The following is a 27,193-nucleotide window of genomic DNA, read 5'->3' as shown; positions in this document are numbered from 1 at the left end:
AAGGACATTACCGGGGATTAGCACGAGAAGGAGAATTCAACCTAGAGGCTCACATAACACAGAAAACAGATGGCTCACTCGAAGACTTATCTTCTACCCAAATGCTAATAAAGCTGGCCTAAGACTAAAATGCCCCAATATTTTAAAAAAGTTTTCAGGACTTCACAGATACATTGAGATAATAGAGAAGAGTTTAAATTGTAACTTTTCTGCTGAAATCAAAGTTGTAAATAGTGATCATTTGGCAAATATTACCTAAGCACCCTAATTCTAGAGGGAGCTCTTAACATCCTCAGCACCAAGGCATTTTCCTTTCAAGTTAATTTTAATGGCCATATCTGTCCTCTGATTATGCAACTCTATTTTCCTATGGTTCCAATCCCAGTAATTACGAATCGGATGGCAATGCAGCATGACCTTGCTTAAGTCGGTGAAACTGTGGATTCTTAATACATCACAATTTCAGACAACATTAAGAACTCCCACACAATCCGGTCTTAGGCTATTGAGAACAGCAACAGCATATTAAATTCTTCAGTACTACACATGGGTACTAAGATGTCTTACATTTAAGACCAGGAAAATTGGGGCGCCTGGGTGGCTCAGTGGGTTAAGCCGCTGCCTTCGGCTCGGGTCATGATCTCAGGGTCCTGGGATCGAGCCCCGCATCGGGCTCTCTGCTCAGCAGGGAGCCTGCTTCCCTCTCTCTCTCTGCCTGCCTCTCTACTTGTGATCTCTCTCTGTCAAATAAATAAATAAAATCTTTAAAAAAAAAAAAAAAAAAAGACCAGGAAAATTAGGAAATATGATCTTTATCCAAAGTAAGGAAAATAAACCAACTGCTCAACTCAAGCACATAAACATCTTAGAATAAGACTTCACCTTGGAGGTTCTCTAGCCAGAGACATGGTGAACTACTATAACATCTCAACACCACAGTTAAAACAAAAGCCAGCTCTCATTTCTTACTAATTTAGGTAGTTGCCCTCAAAGAAAAATCAGCAGTGTCACCTTAAATACTGCAACTGCCCCCATAATGAGAACAAAGGCCAAAAAATGGCAGGTGGCCAGAAGGTCAGACACTACAGTTCTAAAAACAAAAAGCAAAACAAAACAAAAGCCCCAGCAACTTTTTTTGTTTAAAAAAAAAAAAAAAACATAAACAAAAACAAAAACAAACCAACAATTCTGAGCTAAGGCAAAAACTTCTTTCAGGGTCCCCTGGGTGGCTCAGTCATTAAGTGTCTGCCTTCCGCTCAGGTCATGATCCCAGGGTCCTCTGCTCAGCGGGAAGCCTGGTTCTCCCTCTTCCACTCCCCCTCGTTGTGTTCCCTCTCTCACTGTGTCTCTGTCAAATAAATAAATAAAATCTTAAAACAAAAACAAAAACCTACTTTCAGCAGATCTAGGTATGCTGCCATATTCTCATTTCTTTATTAATGAACTCTCTACAAATTTTTTTTTAAGTAGGCCCCACATCCAGCATGGAGCCTAACATAGGACTTGAACTCATGACCCTGAGATCAAGAATCAGATGCTTAACTGAATGAGGTACCGGGGCACCTCTATACAAATTTCTTTTAATTCTACACACACCCACCCACACACACACACACACACACACACACACACACACACACACAAAAGTGTGTGCACTTGAGTTATTTGTTTTATCTTGTGCTTTCCTAAAAGGCAATGGAGTTGTTCAAGTAAGTATCATTTGAGATGAGGGCAAAAGAACTGTGTACCTCAAAATATTGTTGTGGTAAAGAGAGAAACCAGTTAACAACTGCAGTAATAAAAACGGCATCTGCTGTTGCTTGCACTACCAGCTGGTGTCAATCTATGCACACACATACACACACACTGGTGAGCAGTCCATCAAAAAGCAATACAGCTTCTTGGGGCACCTGGGTGGCTCAGTGCGCTAAAGCCTCTGCCTTCAACTCAGGTCATGATCCTGGAGTCCTGGGATCAAGTCCACATCGGGCTCTCTGCTTGGTAGGGAGCCTGCTTCCTCCTCTCTCTCTCTCTCTCTCTGCCTGTCTCTCTGCCTACTTGTTTGTGATCGCTGTCTGTCAAATAAATAAATAAAGTCTAAAAAGAAAAAAAGAAAGAAAAGCAATACAGCTTCTTAATGTGTTTTTCTCTCTTTGTAAGATATTTTTTTATTTAGATATTTTAAGAAGAAAAATTTAAACATTCTAAAACACCAGAATTAGCTCAGTGCCCCTTGAAACTGTGTCAAAGAATCTCAAAAACCACTATGATGAGCTCCCTGCTTTGTCCAGAACAATGGGAAATATTAGTCTATAAATCCCACCACTTCTACCTGATTAAAAATCTTGTAAGAGATAAATTTTCTTCTTGAATACATAATAGTTTGCATAAAACAAAAACAAAAAACACTCTCTCAACCAAAAGGTAAAAGTTAACCAGGCAAAGCCTTCCAATACAAAAAGCTCAGTAAGTCTGCGGGAAAAGTCTGTTCCTACTGGTCCATGAATGCTTTTTTTTGAAGCTCTCTAGAAACAAATGGTATCACTGCCTAATTATAAATTGCCATCAAGCAACTAATAAGTCTTACATTACACATACTCATATTTAATTCTCATAATAAAGCTCTGCGTAGATAGATCTGTACCAATTTTATAGTTATAAATTTGGAGGCCCAGAGATGCTAAGTAACTTGCTCAAAGGCATATAGTAAGCTGGTTAATGGTAGTTAGGTTTCTTCAAAGTCAAAGTTGACCTTTCCAAACTTGATCTTCCCAGCATAAACTTCACTGACTTTGGCCAAGTTCGGGAATTACACTGAAGCAGAGTCCCATGCATCCAAAGGTCACATGTTTTCAACCAAGATATTCATAATCTTCAAATACACCTGCAATTTTTTTCTTGTTGTCATGTAATCGATTAACTGAAACCACCATTCTTTCCTAATCCATCAAGATGCTATGTACAAAAGAAGAAAAAAAAAAAAAACCCCAACAACCTAGGGGGAGAGGAAAAAGGAATGGCATGCTGCAGGTGCACAAACCATTTAAATCCTCAAAACAAATCCATCATTACAAAACAGATTAGAGATATCCACATTATAAAAAGATTCATTTAAAACAGGACTTGATTTGCATACTCTTTTTCCAGAAACGCAGAAAGCAATTCTTATGGCTAAAGCCAAACATGTTTGCTATTGCCAAAATTGTCTCCCACACAAGACACTTCTCTCGTCAGCAGATTGCATTAAAAATGCTTTCATACGCACAATGTGGTTTCCTAGCTGAAGAAAAGCAGGTGGGATCAATACCACATGCTCTCTGCCCTCTGAAGACCTTTGCTCAGAAATTTAAAGCATGACAGTAAACAAGGGAGATGCAGTCTCCTAATGAACACGGAACATCTACGGTTAATGACTGGCGTTTCATGCTCAACCAACACAAACTTGCAAAAGATATATTTAGTTGGCTGAAACGCAGAAGAAACTTGGGAGTTTCCTGACAGAGAAATAAGGAAATAGGCATACGGAGGAGAGCTAATGTGTAGAGAAAGACAGAGGAGATGGTCGGACTAAAGACACGCTGAATGAACAGCACGTGATCTTTAAGAAGGAAGCAGACCATAAGAACGGGGTGCCCCATATGAAGGTCGGCAGTCATACTGCAGCATATACCAAGCAGGGATGGACAACAAAGAAAGATGAGAGAGAAACCTAGAGAAATCAGGGAAGTAACTCTGGAAGCCTAGAACAATCAGGACATACAGATCTGGGATCAAGAAGACCAATGAGAAAGAAATATTGATAGGCCAGAAAGGGGATCAGACCCAAATGCCTTTCATTCAAGTCCCCAGAGATCTCTAAAAAAAAACAAAAATTGCAGGATAAAAACCCATGACCTCTTTCACAAGTCCCTACAAACTACAATCTGAAATGGCTAATCTCCTATCTATTCCTTATTCTCCTATTCCACAAAAGCTTTTGCTCATGCTACCCTTCTCTGAGCCACTACTCTGACCTTAGAATAAGCATGATTAGCTCATTCTAATCCCTCTATACCCAAAACTGAACTTTCAGACCAACTACTCTTCTCCTTCAGTGGACCTTCCGTAAGGTATTCCTTCCATGAGGAAAGGAATCAAAGGCAAACGCTCCTACCCCAAGTAGCTCTATACTTCCAAGACATAACTTCTCACCTTCCTAAGAGTAATAAAAGACGAGGAACTTTCTGAACCTTAATACTTGGCAATTAACACAGAGCACCAACCCAAGAGCCTCTCAAATATCCATTCACTATGCAGCTGACAGACATGGATAACCCCAGACATCAAACAGCAAAACCCAACCTGACTACCCAGGGAAGACACAATTTTCCAAGACCTCCTTTACAAAAGTATAAAAATATATATACCTGAATCCTGCCCCCCTAATCCCCACCCCCAGGTAAGTTGCTCTTATGAGCGGAAAGTGTTAATAGTACCATAAGACATTTTGTGCAGCTAACACAAAGTTATACATGATTTCTGAATGCACACACATACCTAAGTCCCACCCATACAAATGGTGATACCAAGTCAAAAAAGAACAACAGTGAGAAAGAGGGGAAGGCTAGGTCATTTAAGAAGGGGACCCTAGGGGCATGTGGCTGGCTCAGTCGGTTAAGCTGGTCAAGCATGGGACTCTTGATTTCAGCTCAGGAATTGATCTCAGGGTGATGAGTTCAAACCCCATGTTGGGCGCCACACTGAGTGTGGGGCCTACTTAAAAAGGGGGGCAGGTTGGATAGCATCACATCATCATCTGGGGGAAAAAAGTTTCAAATAAAGTAAAAACATGTAGCATTTCACCTTCTTATCCGTATCACTGATAAAGTATATTCAATATATGTAACAAGGTTTTCACTTGGGGACAACTCTCCACTTTAGTTCATTTTATTTCAATAAAGAAAGATCATAATTAAATTAAGAGATATTTTTAGCAAAGACAAAGGAAGTAAATTCCAAAGGACATCCACTGTCCCCAACTGACGCAAAGATTTAGGTAAAAATAACATGTGATTTTTCTTCTCTTTTGTACAGCACATTTTGTTTAGTTTTATATTTAATAAAGGCAGTTACATTTTCAAGAGGATATGAGGAATATGGGGGTTTTTTTTTCCTCCCCCTCAACTTAAAATAGTCACATAAAAGCACTGATTTTTATACTTAGGAGAAATCCCCAAACAGACCAATTGTGTTTGGTCAGGTAGGGTATAAATGCTGACTATAAAGGAAACTTATTTAAATAATGCAGACACAGCTTCAAGGACCTCAAGAAAGTCCTCTCTGAACTAGTAAAGAGAAAAACAATCTATAGAGAAAGGCAGGAGTACAAGGTGAAAGTTTAAAAAGCTTCAGGTCAGATGGGAACCATGGCTACGAATTAAGTCAAAGAGGTACCAGGACAGAAATAAATATCTGTTTTGATTTGCTAAGGGACAGCTATGTTACAGCAAACCACTCTGAGACCACAGGGCAATGTGCCCAGCAATTAACAGATGGCTGCTGCTGCTGCCATTTTTTTTTTTTTTTTTAAGATTTTATTTATTTCTCTGACAGAGAGAGACACAGCAAGAGAGGGAACACAAGCAGGGGTACTAGGAGAGGTAGAAGCAGGCTTCCCGCTGAGCAGGGAGCCTAATGTGGGGCTCTCAATCCCAGGACACTGGGATCATGACCTGAACCAAAGGCAGACGCTTAATAACTGAGCCACCCTGATGCCTTCTAAAAAGAAATACAAAATGCTCTTGTTCCCAAAATTGCTACACTCATATCATACATAAGCATCTCTGACAAAATAACCTAGTTTAAAAGTTGAAAGATTAACTATTGTGACCCTCCAAATTTAAAATTCACACAAACACTTTAAGAAGCAAATGCTTAAAAGATTCTACTCAGACAATGACTCGTTAGCACACAAAAGTGATGTGGCCCTGTCCTCATTAGCATCACAGTAAATGCGCCATCACACTGACCTGGGGAAGCACAGAGGCTGATCTCTTACCAGGTACTAAAAAGTACATTAAAAAGGAAATATGCAAATCATATACTCCACAACTTAGACTATCTGACCCCAATTTCCCCCCCACAAAAGAGGAAGAACCTAAACACAAAAATAATCTGTTCGGGGGCGCCTGGGTGGCTTAGCGGGTTAAAAACCTCTGCCTTTGGCTTGGGTCATGATCCCAGGGTCCTGGGATCAAGCCCCACACTGGGGGGGTGGGGGGTCTCTGCTCAGCGGGGAACCCGCTTCCCTCTCTCTCTGCGACTGCCTCTCCGTCTACTTGTGATCTCTCTGTCAAATAAATAAATAAAATCTTTAAAAAAAATAATAATAATAATTTGTTTAAATTACTACCATGTTATCGTCTCAAGTACCCAAGAACCTAAAGCAAGATGGTGGGGAAAAGAATTTTATTTAACAAGTGCACCTAGGGTGCCTGGCTGGTTCAGCTGACAGAGCACACAACTCAATCTTGGAGTGAATTCGAGCCCCACACTGGGTACAGAGCTTGCTAAAAAAATAAATAAACTTTAAAATAAATAAAAGAAGTATACCTAAACTTTTAATTTATCTTAAGGACTTTTTTTTTTAATATTAAAGTTTTTTTAAGTTTCTTTGAGATAGAGTGAGAGCAAGTAAGCTCTATCTTTGAGATAGAGCGAGAGCAAGTGAGGGGCAGAGAGAGAAGGAGAAGCAGCCTCCCCGTAGAACAGGGAGTCCAGCTCCAGGTTCAGTTCCAGGACCTTAGGATCATGACCTGAGCTGAAGGCAGCTGATTAACCACGGAGACACCCAGGTGCCCCTATCTTAAGGAGTTTAAAAATGATGCTTCCTTTCATGTGCTATCACTGAAGTGACCTGATTACATATCTGAGGCTCACTCTTGGGAAAGATGCTGTGTTTTTTATGCCACCGGATTAAATAATATTAAGGATGTCTGACGTGGAAAGCAACTTCTACAGACAAAGCTTCTAAGCCATTTGGGTCACATCACATGGCAATTCTGCGAACATATTTCAAGATTAGGGCAAAGACAGGTGGCATAAGGTATCTCATTCAGAAAAATCATCTTTTTGCCACAAAGCGTCCCCTAAAGAAAAGGGGCTGGGAGTGTAAGGCCTCCTGCTAACTTAGCCCTAAGATGCACATCTGTCAAAGGATTCCTCACCTGTGGAAATAAGCTGGGCAATATGTACTCTCTCATGTTCACCCCTGTGACTCCACCATCTACCTTGCCCTTGTTAAGTTACACAAAATCAATTCCTAACAGAACGTTGCCATCAGTCATATTAAAGAGCCTCCTAGGCCGTAGAATTCTATACAAAATGCTAGGTATTCAAATATACAAATGACGATTTCACTAAACACTAGTCTTTCAGATCATTCTAATATTGAATAATCCTTAGTGTCAAGGAGTTTTCTGTGTTGTTGCTGACAATTTCTTCCTTGCTATTTATAAAGAAGCAAGGACCTAAACAGTTATGTATTACAAACTAATCTCCTTTACTTTGGGAAAACTTGAAAAATCTTATGTATGTTGCCAGATCCACTTACCAGTCAAGCCCTATCCCTGAACCTAATGCAATGTATAAAATAAGGGCTTATTCTAGCTGTCCTCATAAAACACCAACATTATTAAGGTAGTCCATTTACACCTAGATGATCAATCTCATTCTCCTCAAACAAGAAAATTTTTTTAGCAAGAAGACACATAGAGCCACTGAAATACATCTCTTGAACCCAGAGCCTTCCATACTGTGCCTGGGTTCTTGATTTCCACTCCTCTCTCAAAAAATTACATCTGAGACTAAAGAAGTAGAACTTACACTATGTTTCAAAAGTTTTATCTCCTACAGACAGTTGTAAATTGTAAAGGTGTAAAAACTTCAGATACCTCTAATATCAGTTGAGATTGAGATAAAGATTGACCAGCTCTAAGTAGCACTCTTCTGAAGAAAGAGGGACAAATTATTTTCCTTAAGACTCCAGACTATGAAAGATTACACCAAACATCAATTAAACAATTTAATTATGCTTTTCTGTGCTACTGGAACATCTTTTAGTCCTTGCACTCTTAAAAGATGGAAATTCACCCACTATTTCTTCTTATTCCCAGCAATTCTCAAGACTCTTGATTGAATATCCAGAAACGAAAAAAGTGAAGGTTAATCATTATGATAACTGTATGAGGTATCATAACTTACCAAATGATAGTACTCAGTCAAATTTAAAATCTTACCATCAGATATAATGACTGCCCAATCTTGCCTGTCACGCCAAGATCCTGGATTCCATTACTGCTCACAGAGCTACCTTGTCCCTTTACTTTCATTCTCTGTAATTCTCATCTAAGTTAAAAGGAGGGAAGGAAAATTTCTACAGAAACACAAAATGACCAGGAGCTATATTAGACTATTACAACCCTCAAAGGAATTTTGTTTTTTTCTGAATGCAGAACCTACAGGCTAATGAAGGTGTTATTCAAAAGCCTTGTGTATCATTTCCTAAAACCTGGTGATAGCCTGGCCAGGCCATGCCCCTCCAGACCCTCATGCCACGTTTCCACTAAAAGCTCCTTGAACAGATATCCCATTCTAACCCTTTAAGCATACATAAATATCTTAACAGGTTGCAAGGTGAGAACATAAAACCAACTGGATAGTCTTTCAAACAATTGCAGTTACAATTCTGTATCAGGGACTAGTTAAAAATAAAAGTACTGCAGAAAAGAAAGCTAAAGCTAGAATTTGATTTAAACCATACACACACAAAACTGATGACTGTCCAAAAATCACTGATACTCACAATGTAAACCACTGGCTCAGTGGGACAACTGATCTGACCCACCATAACCAACCTGCTCAGATCCATTTTAAGATGGACTAAGAGCAAACTATATAATTCATTTCAGCGGAATGAAAAAAACTCTCACGGACTAGTACCAGGGTTAAGAAAGAAGACTCAGAGAACAGTGCCTTGGAGGCCACTGTGTTATTGACCCAGTGGCACCTTAAGACTGGATTTAAAGCATCAAAATGTGAGGAAATAAAATTGTTCCCTCAGGCTCCAGTGACCTTGAATACAATGAAAGGACTCTGGTTTGCCTGTTTACACGCTGCTCTGCCTCCTTTAAACCTTACTTTAAAAGGAGAATCTGACTTTCTCAGGAACAAGCCAGAAGGTCAAACAGGTTGTGAGGAGTCAAGGACAAGAGCACATCTACACTACTAAGTAAAAAAAATAAAAATAAAAAATAAATTTTAAAAAACCCCAGATCTATCACCTCAAATGCAAAAATGCAAATTTCTATGGAGCTGGACAGGAGGTTGGGGGTGGATTACAGGACTTGTGAGCCATATACACTCCCCTTCAAAACCAAAGCATTATGTAGAAAACAGAGTTCCAACAAAAAGTACAATGATGAGAAAAGAACTCATTAAAAGCTAAAAATAAACTCTAATTCACAATATGCATACGGATTTAACAAAAAAAGGAAAACAAGATGTAAAATTGCATCTGCTAAGTTAACCATGCCCTAGTGGAAATCGCCACCCCCCTTTACACAAACTGAAATCTGTAAAGTCTGTGATGACTGAATAAAAGCAAGGCTTTAAATGTTTTCAGTGAATATTCCAACTAAAGAAAACAAAGGGATAGCAATTATTTTTGAAGTCTTCTGATCTGCTAACACTACAGGAATACTGGGCTTTTTAATATCCAAGCACACAGGTCTCTGTATTTCCCTACCTGAATGTCTCATTTTATGAAATCAGAATATTTGGTAATAGTATTTACAATTTATATAAAAGGGATACTAATTTTAAGGAAGAAGTCCATAAAAGTGAAAACAATCCTTAGTTTTTATCTAACCAATACCTCATGACTCAATTTAACAACTTGCTGATCTTCCAGGCCAGTAATAGTTCACTGGGGAAGCTCAGCTGAGAGTACCTTCATATTTTAAGTCAAGTTCATTCATTCTGAATAACATGCACACAATACCCCACACTTCAGCACTCTGATTCATAGAGACTGGTGTATTATCAGTAATCATCTTTCTAGGCTCCTGCCTTGAACTTCCTATTCCCACCTTGTCCCACCACTAGAAAATAAATTGTCTTGGTCAAATCACCTAGAAAGCAAAGAACAGAATATTAGCTTTGGATTCTTCCCACATCATGCCTGAGAAATTATAAGAATTCTGAGGCAACAGATCTATTTGAAGATTTTTTCAAAATTGGTTCACCTAAGGAAAAAAGTCTGCAACTGTCATAACTGAATGTGTTTTAACTGGTGAGGAGGGGTCTGGAGAGAGAGAGATGCCTGTGTGCTACCCACTTTATGAAACTTTGGAGTCAAAGAGCTCCTATAAGGCTACATTACAAATAAGTGGTTAGACTGGGATATGAACCCAAGTGTTACATTCTTTCTAGGCTAACACCTCTAAAACTGCCTCATTAAGCCACCTCCCTAGCTGGGGAGTAGCAGGTGACAGGCATTTTTTGCTTCGATGTTAATCCTGAGAACTTGATCGCAAGCTAACCAAATAACAACCCTAGCGTAATAGCGGTTTAGTAAATCCTATTACCACCGCATTCGAGTCCATATCATATGGAAAGATACAAAGGAATGCCATGAACACAGTTTAAACTAAATACTTCCATCTTGCATTTATTTCCGTGAAGGAGGCACACAGAGTAATCTCTGTTCTTATTTAGAACAATGTAGAAGGAATGATCCTTCCCCAATTAGTTCAATATCATAGATGATGTAAGGTTGAATACTTAGATCACAAAGACAGTTTAACTGAGGATCTGTTTCTTCACAATACTTGCAAGAGCGGTCAGTGCTGCTTTACAGCTTTAAAGCTCTTCAGAATATAGCTGATGACAGTCCCATCACCAATAAAAGGACACCCAATGGTGTCAAAATATTGACACTTTAAAACTTTAAAAAGTGAAAAAAAGAAAAAACTTTAAAAAGTGAAACCACGTTTTAAGGAGTAAAACATGCTAACTAAAGCCACTGCACAGGCCTCACAAATCAAACGACACTGACAAGTAAAATGCCAGGAAATATCTTTAAAAGCTGACCTTTTTAGTTGAAAAGGCAAGCTTCGAGGGTTTCCACAGCTCTCAAAATTCGGTAATAACAATGCACTCCACTGAAAGTCAATTAACTTAGAACAAGCTCCGAAGAAGCTGGTGAATTGTGAAGCACGGTTTTAGCTTCAATGATCAACTATTCTGCTCAGGAAGTACTTAAAAGGAAATGTTCCAACAGGTGCAAAATCAAAATGCTTTGCTCTATTGATAATTTCAAAAGTTAAAAAACAAAGGCTGATGCTAAGGTAGTGTGACAAATAAGACAGTGAAATAAAAACCATCAAAAGAAAAGCAGGTTGATTTTGTATTGCATCATGAAAAAGGGAGGGGAGAAAGTCAATTTCATTGGAGAGGAGAAAGAGGATTTTAACATTCTATGGATTACAGAAGGAGGAAGAAATCCTGCATCAGAATTTAATTGCTCTCTATCTTCTCCCATTTAGTTCACCTTCTTCTCTCATGTACATTTTTCCATTATTACTAGGACAGCCACTAAATAAACTGAAGGCAGTTTCTACTCTTTGCTACCAATCTCCTAATGCAGAAGTAAACAAAAACTAGGAAAAAACAGTGTGAAAAGATCCGCAATAGCAAACAGCACACAGCCACTCACACTTGGATAAATTTTTAGAGGAGGATTCCTTACAGAAGAACTTCAGCTGTGTTTTCTATGAACTTGAACACATTAACAAAGTTAACGTTTTGTACCAAAATAATAAAGGAATCAAGTCAAAGGCACTCAATGAATTTTCTTAATCTGCTTACAAGACAACCATGATCATTCTAGAAGCCCTAGTGACAATATGGGTCAATAAACCACAGAATCAAAATTCATAAACCTCATTTATACAATACATCCAACCTCATTTCCCCCAGTAGATATTCTTAAAAAGCAGCTAGAAAAATGTGTAACTAGCTCTAGGGAGCTGCAATACTTTTCTTCATTAAGTAGCACAAACATCAACATCAAGAAATCAGAAAAAATAAAATCCAGATCAGTGACACATAATCAGCAATGGTTTTGTTTCAAACTATTCTATAGCCTCACGATAGCTATCTTTTCTTCCGAGCAACTAACCATTTCAGGTTGCATTACCATTAAGATAGTCAAAGAAAAACCTTTTCTGTTTAGGTTTGCTAACTGAAAGTTAATTTATTTCATGCTAAAGGGGCCCTAAAGAAGGTATCACCGCAAATATGTCATTTTGGCTTAGGATAATTTTGAGCTGAAGGCAGTTAAGAATCAACAGACACAGAGAGTTCTCTTCCCTATCCTTTTCTGCCTAGCAAGGAGGTCACAAATTTCCCTTGGGGAGAGGTCCCCTGCCACTGTACCAGAAAGAGGAGAGAGCCGCATTCACCACCAGAGATGGAGAGCAGGCACCAAAATGTATAAACAAACCTTGCTAAAATAGCTCAATACCTTCCATTAGTTTCCCCCATGTAATTCCTGGTCACTTTCCCACAATTTACCAAGCCTCAGAACCCAACCCCCTTTCCTTTGGTAAAATGGTACAAGCCCCCAAGTAAAACTTCTTTGAGTTTCAATTTTCTTTTGTGAAATTCAGTGCACATGGGGCGCCTGGGTAGCTCAGTGGGTTGAGCCTCTGATTTCGGCTCAGGTCATGATTTCAAGATCATGGGATCGAGCCCCACATCGGGCTCTCTGCTCGATGGGGAGCCAGCCTGCTTCCGCCTCTCTCTTTGCCTGTCTCTCTGCCTACTTGTGATCTCTCTCTCTCTCTCTCTCTGTGTCAAATAAATAAATAGAATCTTTAAAAAATTTTTTTAAATACTAACAAAAATTGTGCTTCTTCTATTAATCCACCCCCCTCCGTTTTATTGAGATAGAGGTGACATAAAACATTGTCTAGGGGCGCCTGGGTGGCTCAGTGGGTTAAGGCCTCTGTCTTCGGCTCAGGTCATGATCCCAGGGTCCTGTGATCGAGCCCCACATCGGGCTCCCTGCTCAGCGGGGAGCCTGTTTCCCACCCCTCTCTCTGCCTGCCTCTCTGCCTACTTGTAATCTCTGTCAAATAAATAAATAAAATCTTTAAGGAAAAATAAAAACTGTCTAATTTATCTTCTGTTATGTTCAGTCCCTAGGGGCCTATGAATTAAATAAAGAGAATTAAGGAAAAGATTTTCCTACATGATAATGATAAAGAACTGCATTTAGTTTCTCAAATTTAATAAATTTTAATTTCATCATCCTTAAGTTTTCATCTAAATTATTCAATGCTGACATTGAAATTTATTCCATAAAACACCCCAAGTTCAAGGTTTAAGTGGAAAACTGAACACAGAATTTTGAAGATTTTCCCCCAAAACTTCATAAAAAGCTTCTACAATGGTAACAATTTTTTTTAAATGACCGACTAGTCATTTAAAATAGGTTTAAAAAATCTTTGAAAACAGAAAAAGGGTCAATTAAAAAAAAAAGTTTTTTCAGTACCACCGAAAAAAAAAATTCATTTTATACAAATATTACTTTATACAAATTTAGTCACTAAAATCTAAAAATAGCCATATTGAAATGTATTGTATTCCACAGTTAATATATTAGGGACCACCAAAGCATTTACTAATAGAGCAAAGATGCCCTTGTTTTGTGAGGACCTGAGGACACACCAGCCTTTCCACTAAATCTCTAAATAAACAGCTCCCAAAGTATGCAATGTGAGGTATTTATTAAACTACCACCAACCACCCACCCACCCTGCCCTCTTCAACTACTTGTCTGAAAGAATCAATTCTTAATTTCTTCATACTATGGACATCCAAAAGCTGACTTAAGGATTACAACAGACACATACAACCACCTTTTCAAATTAATGTTCATCAAAACAGCCTGAGGCTCACTGTGATTGACTTCATCACAGTAAATAAATGTTATTAAATTTGAACATATGAATTAGAAAAATAAAATATCACTTACTGCTTCAATCCTGCAAAGCGAAGATTATGTTTATTTTTAAAAGGAGGAGAAGAGGGGAGAGCCTGGGTGGCTCAGTCAGTTAAGCGTCTGCCTTCAGCTCAGGTCATGATCTCAGGGTCCTGGAATCAAGCCCTACATCCGGCTCCCTGGTTGTCCCTCTCCCTCTGCCCCTCCCCTCTCTTGTGCCTTCTCTCTCTTTCAAATAAATAGATAAAATCTTAAAGAGGAGGGGAGAATATTCTCAGGAAGCAACAAAGCTATAACTTAATCTAGCTTAAACCCTATTTAAAGGAAAAAAAAAAAAAAAGAGGAGTGGCAGATCTGTGTTAGCATAGGTGGTGCTGTCTGTTCAAAGGTAATCATCCAAGGAGGGACACTGGCAAAGTCCCTCCTTGGGTCCCCTACAATTTGTATATGTTTGTTTGGGTCTTTGTTTCTCCTTTTTGTCTGAAAGATTCTTGTTGGCAGATGAGGTCAGCACAGGACCCACCTGGGACAAGTCCTGGAATAATAGTGCAGACATTACATCAAGATAAAAAGGAGCATCACTCATTACTTGAAGTCTTCACCTAACTTACTTCTCTTCTTACTTCTCTGTTCTTCCATTAGAAGAAAGGAAAAGTATGTCTTCAGTAAAGATATAGCCTAGTGACTTTTAAACTTGACACCTCTAGTCCTACACCCCAGGAGATAACTCATCAGAAACCACCACTGGGGAAGGGACACTGCAATTATTACAACTCTCCCACCCATCTCCAGCCAGAGTTCGGGTAAACCTGGAATATACTGGTTCTACCTCCATGCAAAATATTCAGGAAAAGTAGTGGATAACTCTCAGGTAAATGCAACATTCTGGGCCCTACTTCAAAGATTCTGATTCTGTAGGTTTGGGCAGGGCCCAGGAAGCTGCACTTCTGGTGGTCCTCCCAAGTGATTCCAAGGCAGGTAACTCTACTGACTGTACTTGAAAAGACTGATTCCCAAAACTGCTTGTTTGCCCATCAAAATCACTTGGGGAACTTTCTGACAACGGATTCCCAAAGCCTCCAGAATCTGTATTTTTTTAAAACTCTCTCACATGAGGATAGGCAGCCAGATTTAGCAATCACTAAGCTAAAATACCCAAATTCACAACTATAGAGTACTAGTTTTATAGAGCAGCATGGATGTTCTCCTTGATTTTATGTATCCATCAGTCCTTGACTCTCAAAACTCTCTTATTCCCCCCTTCTGAAGAAAACACACCCACCAAAAGATGCCCCTCAGTGGATCTATACAAGTTAAGTGTCTCACTATAAATTCATCAGTTGGTCCTGTGGTTAATTTTTAAAGAGTTCTAGCCTCTAACAAGAGGCAAGGAGGAAATATCCCAGGAAAGAAGCAAAAAACTGGAATTCTGGTCCCTGCTCTACCACTTAACAGCTATGAGGTCTTGGACTATTCAGTCATTTAAACAAACATGGGCTTCAGATCACCTGTTAAGTGAAGGAGCTAAGGTCATCTCAAGGACATTTCTGATTCTAACACTCTATTACTCACTCCTTGCCTCATAAAATCCAGTTCACTCCTCTAGAATGCAGCATCAGCAGGTGTCAAGGACTCTAAAGTACATAAACCCAAAAAGATGGACCAACATCAGCTAAACTGTATGAGCAGCAGTGGTTTCTCATGATGAATGTCTGTAGACAGGAAATGGGATGAAGCATAAAGCTGGGCATGAGACCAAAGAAAGGGCCTGAAAAACAACATAATAATAAATAGAATTTAGGCCAAAGAGAAGATTACTATATTTACTACTGAAAGGTGCCTTAATGTATTTCTCTAATCCTCATTCTATCAAAATAGTGACATTAATTTGCCAACAACAACACAATCTAAAATTATATACTCACTTTTAGGACTTAGGCAAGAGGCCCATATTTTCCTAACTGGATTTTTTTTTTTTAAACCTGAGATACAATTTCCTAATTCAGCATTATTTAAGTAGGCAAAGATTAAAGAAAAATGAAAAAGAGCAATTTAAATATTCTTCCCAAAGAGTGACCTCATAGTTTTCTTACAACCCAGACAACCAATGCTCACCTCCTACAAAATCAGAATACAAAGAGCTGGCCCAGGAGCTCCCCAGGAGGCAGGATAAGTTGGATAGTTAGACCAAGGAACTGAGACTTGACCCTACAAATGTGTACTGAGAAACCGCATAAACTGGCTAATGATAAATACACCAAAGGGCAGTTTCCACATCCTCACAAACTCTTCCAATCTTTCTAGGTACATTAATAGTAGTTTCTTAGGAAGATATGCTCACTTGGCAAAGTACAACCATTCAAAATCCAGTTTTAAAAATCTACCATTTACTATACTATTTTGTTCAATACAAATATTTACTAAGAAACTCAGGATTTAAAAATATATGTACACATTTAAATTTGGGCTTTGAGACTAAATGAGTCAGACCCTTCTGAACACCACTTTAACCCATACTAAGAATGAGATGTTACTGGACTAAGTCAAAACAGGGTTACTAGAAGAGGTGCTCTGTATTCTTATTTACCTGCTCACCTTTTTAAAATACACAGTTCATTATCATGGATGTTCATTTATGAAACATGCTCATTAACTTTGATATGAACAGGTTACAGAAGAGTTTCAGAATGTATGATAATCTGTAAAATGATTTCAAAAGCTTTCATAGCAAAACCCTTTATATGCTCGATGGAAATCTAGTATTGGGGAGATATCCCCTAAAATGAGTTCTGTGGTCAAATAAGGCCAGAAAACCAGCTTCTTTACTGCAGGATTTTAATGTATGGTTCTAATATGCTAATGATCTGCAATTTGGCTCTTACATAGGAAACTATGAATGGCAGCATTTCTCAAATTTGTCTGTCAATGGAACATTTCCCCTGAAGAACAAGTATGATTGTGTCTCTTGGAATGAAGCTTAGAAAATGTGTTAGGACCCTCCTGCCCACTGTGGATGTTCTTAGGTACTCCATTCGCTTACAATAAGTTTTAAATAGATATTTTACCATGGTGGGAAAATATGTTCATGGCTCCCTCTCACTGAACAGACAATGGGGTGTTGATGGGGGATAAAGAAGTGGAGAGGAAATATTAATGCACTTTGCCAGTATCCAACCATGTCCTTCATATTACCATGCACTGTGGTTCCATTACCGTTGTTTATCACACTGAAGATAGGGAGGCAAAGGGTATGAAGACACAGAATTCAAATTTGTTGCACCATAAAACAGCTCTAGTAAAAGATGTATGGAAGAGTAAGATAATTTAAGATCGACCAGAGATGAAAAGATTAAAATCTTGGAAATGTTTTCTGCAGAAGGTGCCTAATAAAAAGGATATAAGATTTGTTCTGTATTTTTATCTACTTACAGTATCATAACAAAAAATTCAACATTTATATACCTAGTTCAAGCATCTTTTTTTTTTTTCATGGTAGGGACAGTTACTAAGCAATTAACCCAGAAATCACATCAATGATATCATGACCTTTATACTATTTATCAGGCAGTCATTTATGTAAAGGAGGTTGCAAAAGTCACATATGAAGAAGCTGTTTTGCTAAAAAGAATAAAATTTAGTGTCAGGGCAAATGTATTAAGAACCATTTGTTCTTGGGGCACCTGGGTGGCTCAGTTGTTAAGCATCTGCCTCCGGCTCAGGTCATGATCCCAGAGCTGGCTCCCCACTCAGCAGGAAGCCTGCTTCTCCCTCTCCCACTCCCCCTGCTTGTGTTCCCTCTCTCACTGTGTCTCTGTCAAATAAATAAAATAAAACCTTTTTTTTTTTTAAAGGAGCCATTTGTTTTCTAACTTTTTCAACTTTTCAAAAACGGTTATAAACTTCACATATGCTGACACTGATTTTAGAAAAAGAAATGGAAAAATATTCTCCATTGGATTATCAGTATTCCCAAAAAAAAAAAAAAAAAAAAAAAAATCTCCCTGATGATACTGTGGTGAACATCTAAGTAACATAACTAGTTAAAGTGTAATTATTCAGTATGGATTGATGACAACCAGGTTTTACTTAGTTTTTACTTGATTTAAGTATGTTCCCTCTGTGAGTTTCAATTTGTAGCTCCAGGAAATAAGATTGTGAGGCCAAGCTGAGGTGATTGCTCTAAGAACACATTCTCCCACCTTGGAGGCAGTAAGTCCTGCTGTCTTGATAAAAGAAAGGTACTATCTCAAACAAAGTAAAAATGACTGCAGAAATACCTAGTGTGACCCCTTTCTTTAGCCTCTACCTCATTTACCTAGGGAGACCTGAAGCCAAGAGTTGACTTGATTCTTGGTCAAACTCTTCTCACTGCCTTTAGGTATTCTCTGCCCATTCCAAATATTTAGTTTTTAAAGTTTGAGTTATAAGCCATGTAAAGCAATTTAATATACATCACCCCTCAAACTTAATAACGACATGAGAAAGTTAGTCTTTCTACACTTAACTTTGTACATTTTCATTGTTTCAGAACAACTCCTACAGGAAACATTATCCCAAGAACATGCTCAGTTAGACTTCGGCTTATTCTAAATATTTAGTTGAATCTTACAAAATACTAAGGTTATTCTCCACTATCCAACATTCAAAATGTACACTTGCTACACTCAAATTATATCAGTGCAAGTATTTATACATTGACAACGTGAATATTACTATTTACTCTGTAATATATATTAAAAGCAGAACTATACAGACTTAAAGGAAAAGACATTTTAAGAAGTTTCTTCCTTCTCCCAAACAGAATAAGCTTCCTATATCTCATTGTAAAAATGCTAAATCATATAAGCTCAGGAAACTAAAAACTGAAGGTTAACATGATACTTTCTGTCCCAGACATACACACACTTCTAAAACATTTTTCAAAGATGTTATTGCACAGTATATGGTATATAAAAGTCTAGTTATAATACATACTGTCCATAAAAATATTTTATGCTTTAAAAGGAAAACAAAACTTTTAAAACTAAGTTTCATGCTGCTAATGTAGTCAGTAACAGAGAGTACCTCGATGGGTAAAACTGCAGCACTGAATGATCTACAGGCAGTAAACTTATTATTTTCTCGCACAAGAAACATAATTCTTTAAAGATGAGTAACCCATATAAAACTGCGTACCTGTTATTTTGTCTCTTACAAGCTTACAGGACTCTATCTCACCAATGCTCCCAAAAAGACTCTTTAGTTCCTCCTGTGTCATGTTCTGAGGAAGGTAGTTGACTATTAAGTTGGTCTTGCTGTCCTCTGTGTTCCCAGAGTCAACTGGTGACGAGCAGTTGTTGTTTATGGTGGTTGGACCATTGGCTGTGTTATTGCAAGTTGGCCCATTAGACAGTTGTGTTTCCATGGCAGCAATTACCTGCTAAAAACAGAGAAAACAAGAAATGTCAGAATTCATATTTCACAAACTATTAGAGATTCCAACCAAGAATGTAAATACTTGTCACTAAATACAAGTCATTCTGCTGAAATTACAATAAAGCTCCAACAAAAAGTACAACACCTACGTTAATTTATACTTTATATTAAGCTAGTCAAGTTAAGTTCACAATTATACTTTCACATACATATTCCATACATGCACATAAAAAAGCACACTCTAAATGTTAAACATTCTCTAGAACCCCATTTTGGGTCTATTCACATACCCTTACTCACCTGCAGTATCCAAACACTCAGGGAAATTTAGTACCAAAGGGCATGGAATTAAACCCTGACTAAAATCATTCTACGAAACAGAAGTGCTTAACATGCTACCAAAAGACAAACCAAAAAATGGTCTTCCAAACTCTGAAGAGATTTTCAGTTAGCCTAAGAGTTTCAATAATCTAAAACTGACATACATCCATTAACTTAAAATCAAGGAGGCAAGAGTACTTTAAAAATATAAATTTGTCAACATGTACTGTTTTGGTTACATATTAAAAATGTTTTTGATTGACAGTATCTTATACCTCTTCTGTTGGTAAGAAATAAGAAAAAATATTAGATGTCAAATGTTAGGGCATGAAAAGGATTTGTAGGATAACTTGGAAAAGAAGCTATGAGTACTTAGTGTACCTTGTAGAATCTAACAAGCTATTCTTGTCAACCTTGCCAGCTAAAGATCACCAACAATGCAACTGATCTACAGCGTCAAAACAGAATCCCCAAACAATTCAATATGGCATTTCGCCTTGATTCTAACTTTAAATGGGGAAAAAAAAAAAAAAAATTAAAACCTATCCAAGTCACCAAAACAATAACATAAATATTTCAACTTTTGCAAACAGACCAGCCCAAGGAATTTTCATTTGAGCACATAAGCCTGTTGAAATGCAAGTAATAAGGTACCTATAAACTCCAAATACAGGATAAATAGCAGATTTGGGGAAAATGGCCTCAAACTGTTAAGGCTATTCTAAAAATCTACTTATTAAGCAAATTTGGATCTAGTTTCTAAAAATCAGTGCTACGACCTTTGAGCAAAAGAGTTACAAACCACAGCCCCAAATTTTCTAGAACCATCTTCCAACAGGTATCTACTTTGGTCAGCCAAGATTGTGGGGGAATCCAAAAATCAAAGCCATCAGTGAAAGAATTATCCTTCCTATTTCATTCAATACAGCTCTCATCTCCACAAAGAACTACTTCTCAAAACTGACAATTCTGAATTGATGGAATGCTAGTTTTGGGGGAAGTTCTCTAACATATAAAAGGCAAAGAATTTGAGGCAAATTTTTTAAAAAGCAAAGTAGAGGGAAAGAGTGTTACAAGAGAAAAAAAAAGTCTTTTAAAAAGCATATTACCTAAGAAAAATAAAAGGGCACAACAGTGGATAAGCCTACAGGAAGAAATCTCGACTGCCGAGAGATGTTTATAAAAGAAGGCAGCATAGGATAGATTGAGACTGGTCAACTCACCAGATTAAGACTGGTCAGACTGGCAAGAATCCGTGCTATCATGATTTAAAAAAAAAAAAAAAAAAAAAAAAAAAAAACAGACAAAATCCAGACTACCTATCAAATATCAAACAAGCTAAACCCTCCATGACTGCATTTCCTTCTCAAAGAAATGGGTATTTCTTTGACACAAGCTGCAAGCTACCTCTCTTGGGTAAGTGTTCTTACAGTACTTAAAGGAGCAAGGGAAAATAAAGAAATCTTTAGAAATCTGCAAGAAAAAAAAAGTGAAACAATTCAAGACATGCATTTTATTGTAATTAACAACTTTATCTGAAACTGAGAAAGGAATTTTCAAATTTCCTAATCAAGCATAACTTCCATTCTGTAGAATATTAGCTGTGGGTCACTTTCCACAGCAAAACTTTTATGGGATTAACCTTTGCCCAGCATTTATGAAAACAATGAGTTGCGAGAGTGGCCAAGGCCAATTAAAACAAATCGCTGTTCGAAAATTAGGGTATGTGTAGAAACTATATGAACCCCAAATAGGAGATCTGGATTTAACTCACTGGGATGGCATGCGAAATATAAACTGTTCATTGACTGAAATTAGCAGGATTTAGCAAGGACAACAAACACTCCTCACTTAATTGCACATTTATTTCCATGTTCAGGTGGCAAGAATGAGCTCCTAAGCCAACATTCAAGTGAACAGCTGCAGTAGGCTGTGTGCGCTGAAAATTACAGCATCTCTCAGCTATAGGACCATCTGCTCAGAATAAAATGATACTAATGTGCTATATTTTACAAATAATGCATATTCCATTGATAGGCTCAACACAACTGTTCACAGAATGCAAACTCTTTCAACAGTTACTGGGCAAATAATTTTCAGCCAGATTTACAATTTCAACAATTTTTTTTTTTTTTGAGCATCAGGAATTGTAAATAACTTCAAAATTTAGTAACCAAAAAAATACATAGTAAACAGAATGTAAAGAATTACGGTAACTTAGTATTCAGACCATACCAAAACTTTTTTGTTTCTTTTAAAAAAAGCTTGTCACTCTTTGAGTCTGCACTAAATCCTAATTTAGATTATAAAAAGTTACATACAAAAGCATGGTTCTGATGCTACATATACCACTATGGTTAAAATTGCAATGTGCTTTAAGTCCTAATGATGGCCATACCGCAATAGGTTAAATGTAAGAATAATTAGTACGCCAAATGAAAAGTTCAAGTGTTTGGTATGGCCTCAGCACTCCTGCAACATGCTAAAAAAAAGTAGCCTACAGAATTTAAGAAAAATCCCACAGACCCCAGTCCAAGGCTCTGCTGCCCACGAACCACTTCTAAGCAGAGAAGCCACATCACACAGTCTGACTGCCATGTTAGTTTGGAGTTGCCGTCTGCAATATGGACACAAAAAGTACCGTATGTTAGATGAGCAAGATAATGCAACAAATCAGTTTGTACAAAATTTACAGTGATTGTATTGATATTCCCAGCACGTCCATGCAGTGTGGCTTAATTGAATTTGAGGCAATTCCAATCTAATCTTTCCAAATTCATTTTCACATGTAGTTTTCTTGCACAAATTAAGCATTTTTAATTAAGAGCCTGATTTTCAAACAGTATTAACTAGTTACCTTGACATCTATCCTGAAGAACTACCTTAAACCACGTCTCAAAAAAATTTTTAAATAATAAAATGAACCAAAAACACTGCATGCTGTCCTGCCTCTTAAGGATGTGGGAGAAGGAAGGAAATGTGAATGAAATTTATAGGGAGAAAAGGCAGTCATGCAATTCGTAAGTGAATGCTTTGCGTAAAAGCATCCTTTCCCCAAAATATCAGAAAGGCATTAAAGGGAAACTATATTTGCCCACACTGTTACATTATAGTATAAATGATCCTTAATCCTGGGACTTAAAATTAAAAGTGAATCGAAACCCTGTGAGGTTATTTTGCCACCACCGTCCAACTGATCTCTAACAGTTTCACTGAGAATTGTTCACATATACTAAGAGGCAGTAAACCAGCATCTTTCAATTGAAATAATTGGACCAATAAATAGGATTGTTTGGAGTAATGCTTATGTAGGATGTCAGCTTTGTCCCTGAACGAAATCAAGTGAACGTTTTTTAATATGTAAATTGTAAACGCAGCACGATTTGAAATTAGTGCTGCTATGAGGTTTCCAATACAGTTAATGAGCCATTTACCACTTATTACAACTTGCCCAAATACTAAACAGAGCCACAATATTGGCACAAAAGCCAAAGTTTACATTTTAGCCATATATGCAGATCCTTTAAATTGTCAACAGAATATTCGGAAAAACTCAGTCTCTGAAAATAGACAATGAGTAACAAAGGAGGGCCAAAAACACATTTTACTTGGGTACTTAGGATTATAAAAATTTCAACCTTAGAGTTAAACCTGGCTGATAAGTGAAATACTCTTGTTGCGAGTGATGACATTAACAGGTAACAATGGATTCCATTTTCTGGCATCTACCAAAAGAGTTTAACATACTCTTTACAGGATGCCATGAAAATATTTTACACCTCCTCCCTTCTCCCACTGTTATCAGATAATTCAGTCTGATTCCATGTTTTTTATTTAAAAAGCAAAAAACCTACTTATAGTTGACCTAAACCTGTGAAGAAATAAAGTGTTTTTATATCCGTGAAATATTTTGACAAGAACCTAATTGTGGTTAGACCACATGGGTAGAATAAGTAGGACCACACCCAAGAGTTTAAACCAAGCTTAAATGTATGTCCTGAATACCCTCGGGAATTGGTATCTAACATTTTTCACTACATAAAACCATAGATTCACATTTAATGGCCTCGGTCCCTTCTATTCCATAGGAGGCGACACTAATAAGAAAATCTACTGACACCCCTCCTTCTGACAGCCACAGGCATGTGAACAATCACTTTATTGCACCAACTAGCCAGGAAGGCTGTGTATGGAAAATGATTCTACTGCACTTTTACATTTCAAGCACCCCAGACAGTTTCTCTGCTTGAGGGCAGACACATACCTTTATGGAAAGTTATAAATAAGTTGCTCACATGGCCCTTACCTTTATGCTGGCCAACAATTCAGTTACTAAAAATGTAAAGCTACTTCCCCTTCACTTAAGGACAGGCGATTCTGCTCTACTCAATCTACCACAGACAACAGGCCTGCACTATTTATAGATTCTATTGGCTCTGAAATTCTTTGCGGGGGGGGGGACATTCCAGCAACACAGAACCATTCATTTTAAAGCTTAAAAAATAATATTTCAATATATGTTCACATCTTAATTTAGACATCAATTGTGCCAATTAAGACGCCTTTTTCTCCTGTTACTCTCCACATAGTGATTTATGAAAGGCATTTCGGCATAGATCAATCTAGAATATTCTAAACTTTCCCTGGGCTCCAAGAGAAAATGATGAGGTGTTTGGTGGAATCACAATTTTCCGGGGGGTTGGGGGGGGAGGCCTGGCAAGCCTCAATGTCTTCACATTCACACAGTTCACTTCCAAAACTCCATAAAAACTTTTTAAGTTCATTTTTTCCTTTTTTATTTAAATGGCCTTCTGTGTACTATAACTCCTAAATTTTCTTACAACAGTGGATTTTAGGTAACCAATGCTATTGCTTGAGTTCGTCTACCTGGGACCAACAATTTTCTGGTCACATGAGAGAAAACAAAAGTCCCTATTTTCCAAACCACCTAATACAGAATTCTGAAACCTAAGGTTCATCAGTCTCCTTCCTAGTCCAACCTCTTACAGACAACCACCAAATAAGACAGACTGCTAATCAAAAACATCCTAAATATATTCTGAAAATTCTCATTAAGTACAATGTCTGCAAGGGAAAAAAAGTTTTCTAAGACCTAGATCCCATTTGATTTGGGGAACAGCCCTTTGCAGATTAAAGTCATGGTAGGATCACTGAGAGACCACTGCACATCCCCTGGTGAGGCCTGTCCACCTTCCTGGATTTTTCCATTGTCACAGTTACAAACCCAATTTGGGCCCTCATGTTTCAACATCTGAACCACTGAACTATAGTCTTCCCAAAGGCCCTTCATCATCCTAATCCACACTAACACTACTACTCCCTAATAGATTTTCCTAAACCTGCGATAGTTCCCTGTTGTCTATCAAATTAAGTACAAACTACTTGGTATAAACAGTATAAACATCTGAGACCCTCTACAACTTCTTTTACCAGCCCACATACTCAAGCAACTAAAAATCTGAACCATTCCTTGTCCCTCAAACAGTTGCAATAAATGCAAAGCTATACATTCTCTGGCTTTGCTCATGCAATTCCATCTGCCTGGAAGGCCCCCAGCCATACCCATCACATATCTACATCCCTGGTTGTATAGACTAAGCATGTGAAAACATACCTAAAGACAAGAACAGTTATTCTTTTTTAAAAAGCTGAGCATGAAAGGGCAGTGACCTCCCTAAACACATGGAAACTTAGTAGCTTTCTTCTATCCCACTTCAAATATTTCAAACCAGAGATAATTATGAAAGCATATTTTCAATTTCTGGCATGCTCGCTCCATAAGCCACGCTTACCCACTAAAATCCAAATTCTTGTTAAACAGCATAACAAAGAGAAACTATCTTAAGTGATCACTTGTGTACTTTCAAGTATTTCAAGAGTCTATCATGTCAAATTGCCAACTACATAAAAGCTGGATGCCAAGACAAAAACATGGTATAAATGTGCTCCAACCTCTGGCCAGCAAGGTTACAGAGATATCACATCTGGAATCTGGGTCTAACTTGAGGAAAATGGCAGAAGCAGAGGTAGATGGAAGAAAAGGGGGAGAAAAAAAAAGGTCTTTATAACAAAGGTGTTTAAAAATGCATCATAACTAAGTTATGGATCTCAAACAGTTTTAATTTGATGCAGACTAGAATGTTTAAGCAAGTATAAAAGGCATCATCTCTAAAAAGAACCTTGGCCAGGGTTAAGAGCTAGCATTTCTCTCTCTCTTTGAAAGGTCCAGCTTGGATAAAGTGACTTTGGTCTGGACACTTCCTTCCAAGCTAACAGATTCTCAATACCATGAGTAGCAGAGCACTAGGACAGAATCAGGGAAGTGCAAAGTCTTCCCTTTGACTACAAACCTCTCTAAAAGCAAAGTTAACAAGATAAACAGAAGGCATTTGTCTCTAAAGTTTAAGAAGAGAAACTACCAAAATAAAGCCAGAAACTTTGGCCCAAAAGCATTTTCCTTTGGAGAATACAAGGCAGGGATCTAAAGCACTGGAAATAATCAGCAGAGTAATGAGAACTTACAGATGAGAGCTGGGTAAGCAGCTGATGGGGCTATCTACCTAGCAGAAACACCATTCCCACATCATAATTTTTAATCTTTCCCACTAAAATGGCATTTTCAGGATATATTTCAGCTCTATTGAATTAAGCAACAGAAGAACTTAATCAAGCACTAAAATCATGGGGCTGATGTGTCAACTACAGGAATGAGCCATCAGTTTGTTTTCTTTAAACCTCTTCACTTTCCTTTGTCCTTCCTAAAATAATAAAGGTCTGTGGCTTCATATGATCTCCTCAATCCTAGAGTCCCTGTCAATTCTTCACCCTACCCCCATAACCATTTTAGCTGCCTGACAGCTCTAGAGATTCCTCAGCCTTGTCAAGCTCAGATTTTTGGCCTTGGGGTTAACAAGGGTCCAAGAGCTGCCAGAGACAATACAACGAACAGCGGCAGGAGTCACAGGGAGAATGCTCTTTGGCAGTGAACACCAACATTTCTCTGTCCCTGGGCCCTTTATGGCTCCTACAGACAAACTAGAGTCTTTCCTGTAGTTCTAAGAGCTGGCAGGATGAAAACCTTTGAGGTTAGAGAGTAAAGCAAATGAATTTAGGAGTCCCAAGTCCTCCCCTTCATTCTATGTCCACTTCAGGCATCCATGCTGGGCAAGAGAAAAGCAAAGCTCCGATGAGAAATATTTGCTTAAGCTTCACACATTGTTCATTCATTCACTCCATCATCATTCATCAAACACACTTGTATGCAACTCCCAAGACCTAAGGACTGTCCCAGGTACTTGAGATACAGTAATGAAGATGAATCCTGGAGTGTACATATGCAACAGGAGGTGTATGCAGAAGACCACAAATGAACACATATAAGAAAATAGT

The 27,193-nt window shown here is 38.0% G+C and overlaps 1 protein-coding gene across 16 annotated transcripts in view; it reads right to left on the bottom strand.

Annotated features, from left to right (window-relative positions):
* Positions 1-27,193, bottom strand: part of LOC111159841 (ELAV like RNA binding protein 2) — a 228,553-nt gene that overhangs the window by 50,701 nt on the left and 150,659 nt on the right. For 9 of the 16 annotated variants that reach the window (XM_022522484.1, XM_022522486.1, XM_022522489.1 and 6 more), the window contains one exon: positions 19,223-19,466. In XM_022522484.1, coding sequence (XP_022378192.1) covers positions 19,223-19,466 — 244 coding nt within the window. Of the gene's footprint in view, positions 1-19,222; positions 19,467-22,309; positions 22,401-27,193 lie in introns of all 16 variants that reach the window. The other 7 variants (XM_022522487.1, XM_022522488.1, XM_022522493.1 and 4 more) reach the window with 3 other exon arrangements.

Source organism: Enhydra lutris, unplaced genomic scaffold (assembly GCF_002288905.1).
Source record: "Enhydra lutris kenyoni isolate GAN:26980312 unplaced genomic scaffold, ASM228890v2 scaffoldscaffold70, whole genome shotgun sequence".
Taxonomy (NCBI): Eukaryota; Metazoa; Chordata; class Mammalia; order Carnivora; family Mustelidae; genus Enhydra; species Enhydra lutris.
Note: the sequence above shows the minus strand (reverse complement) of the source record. Positions and strands in the feature narration are given on the sequence as shown.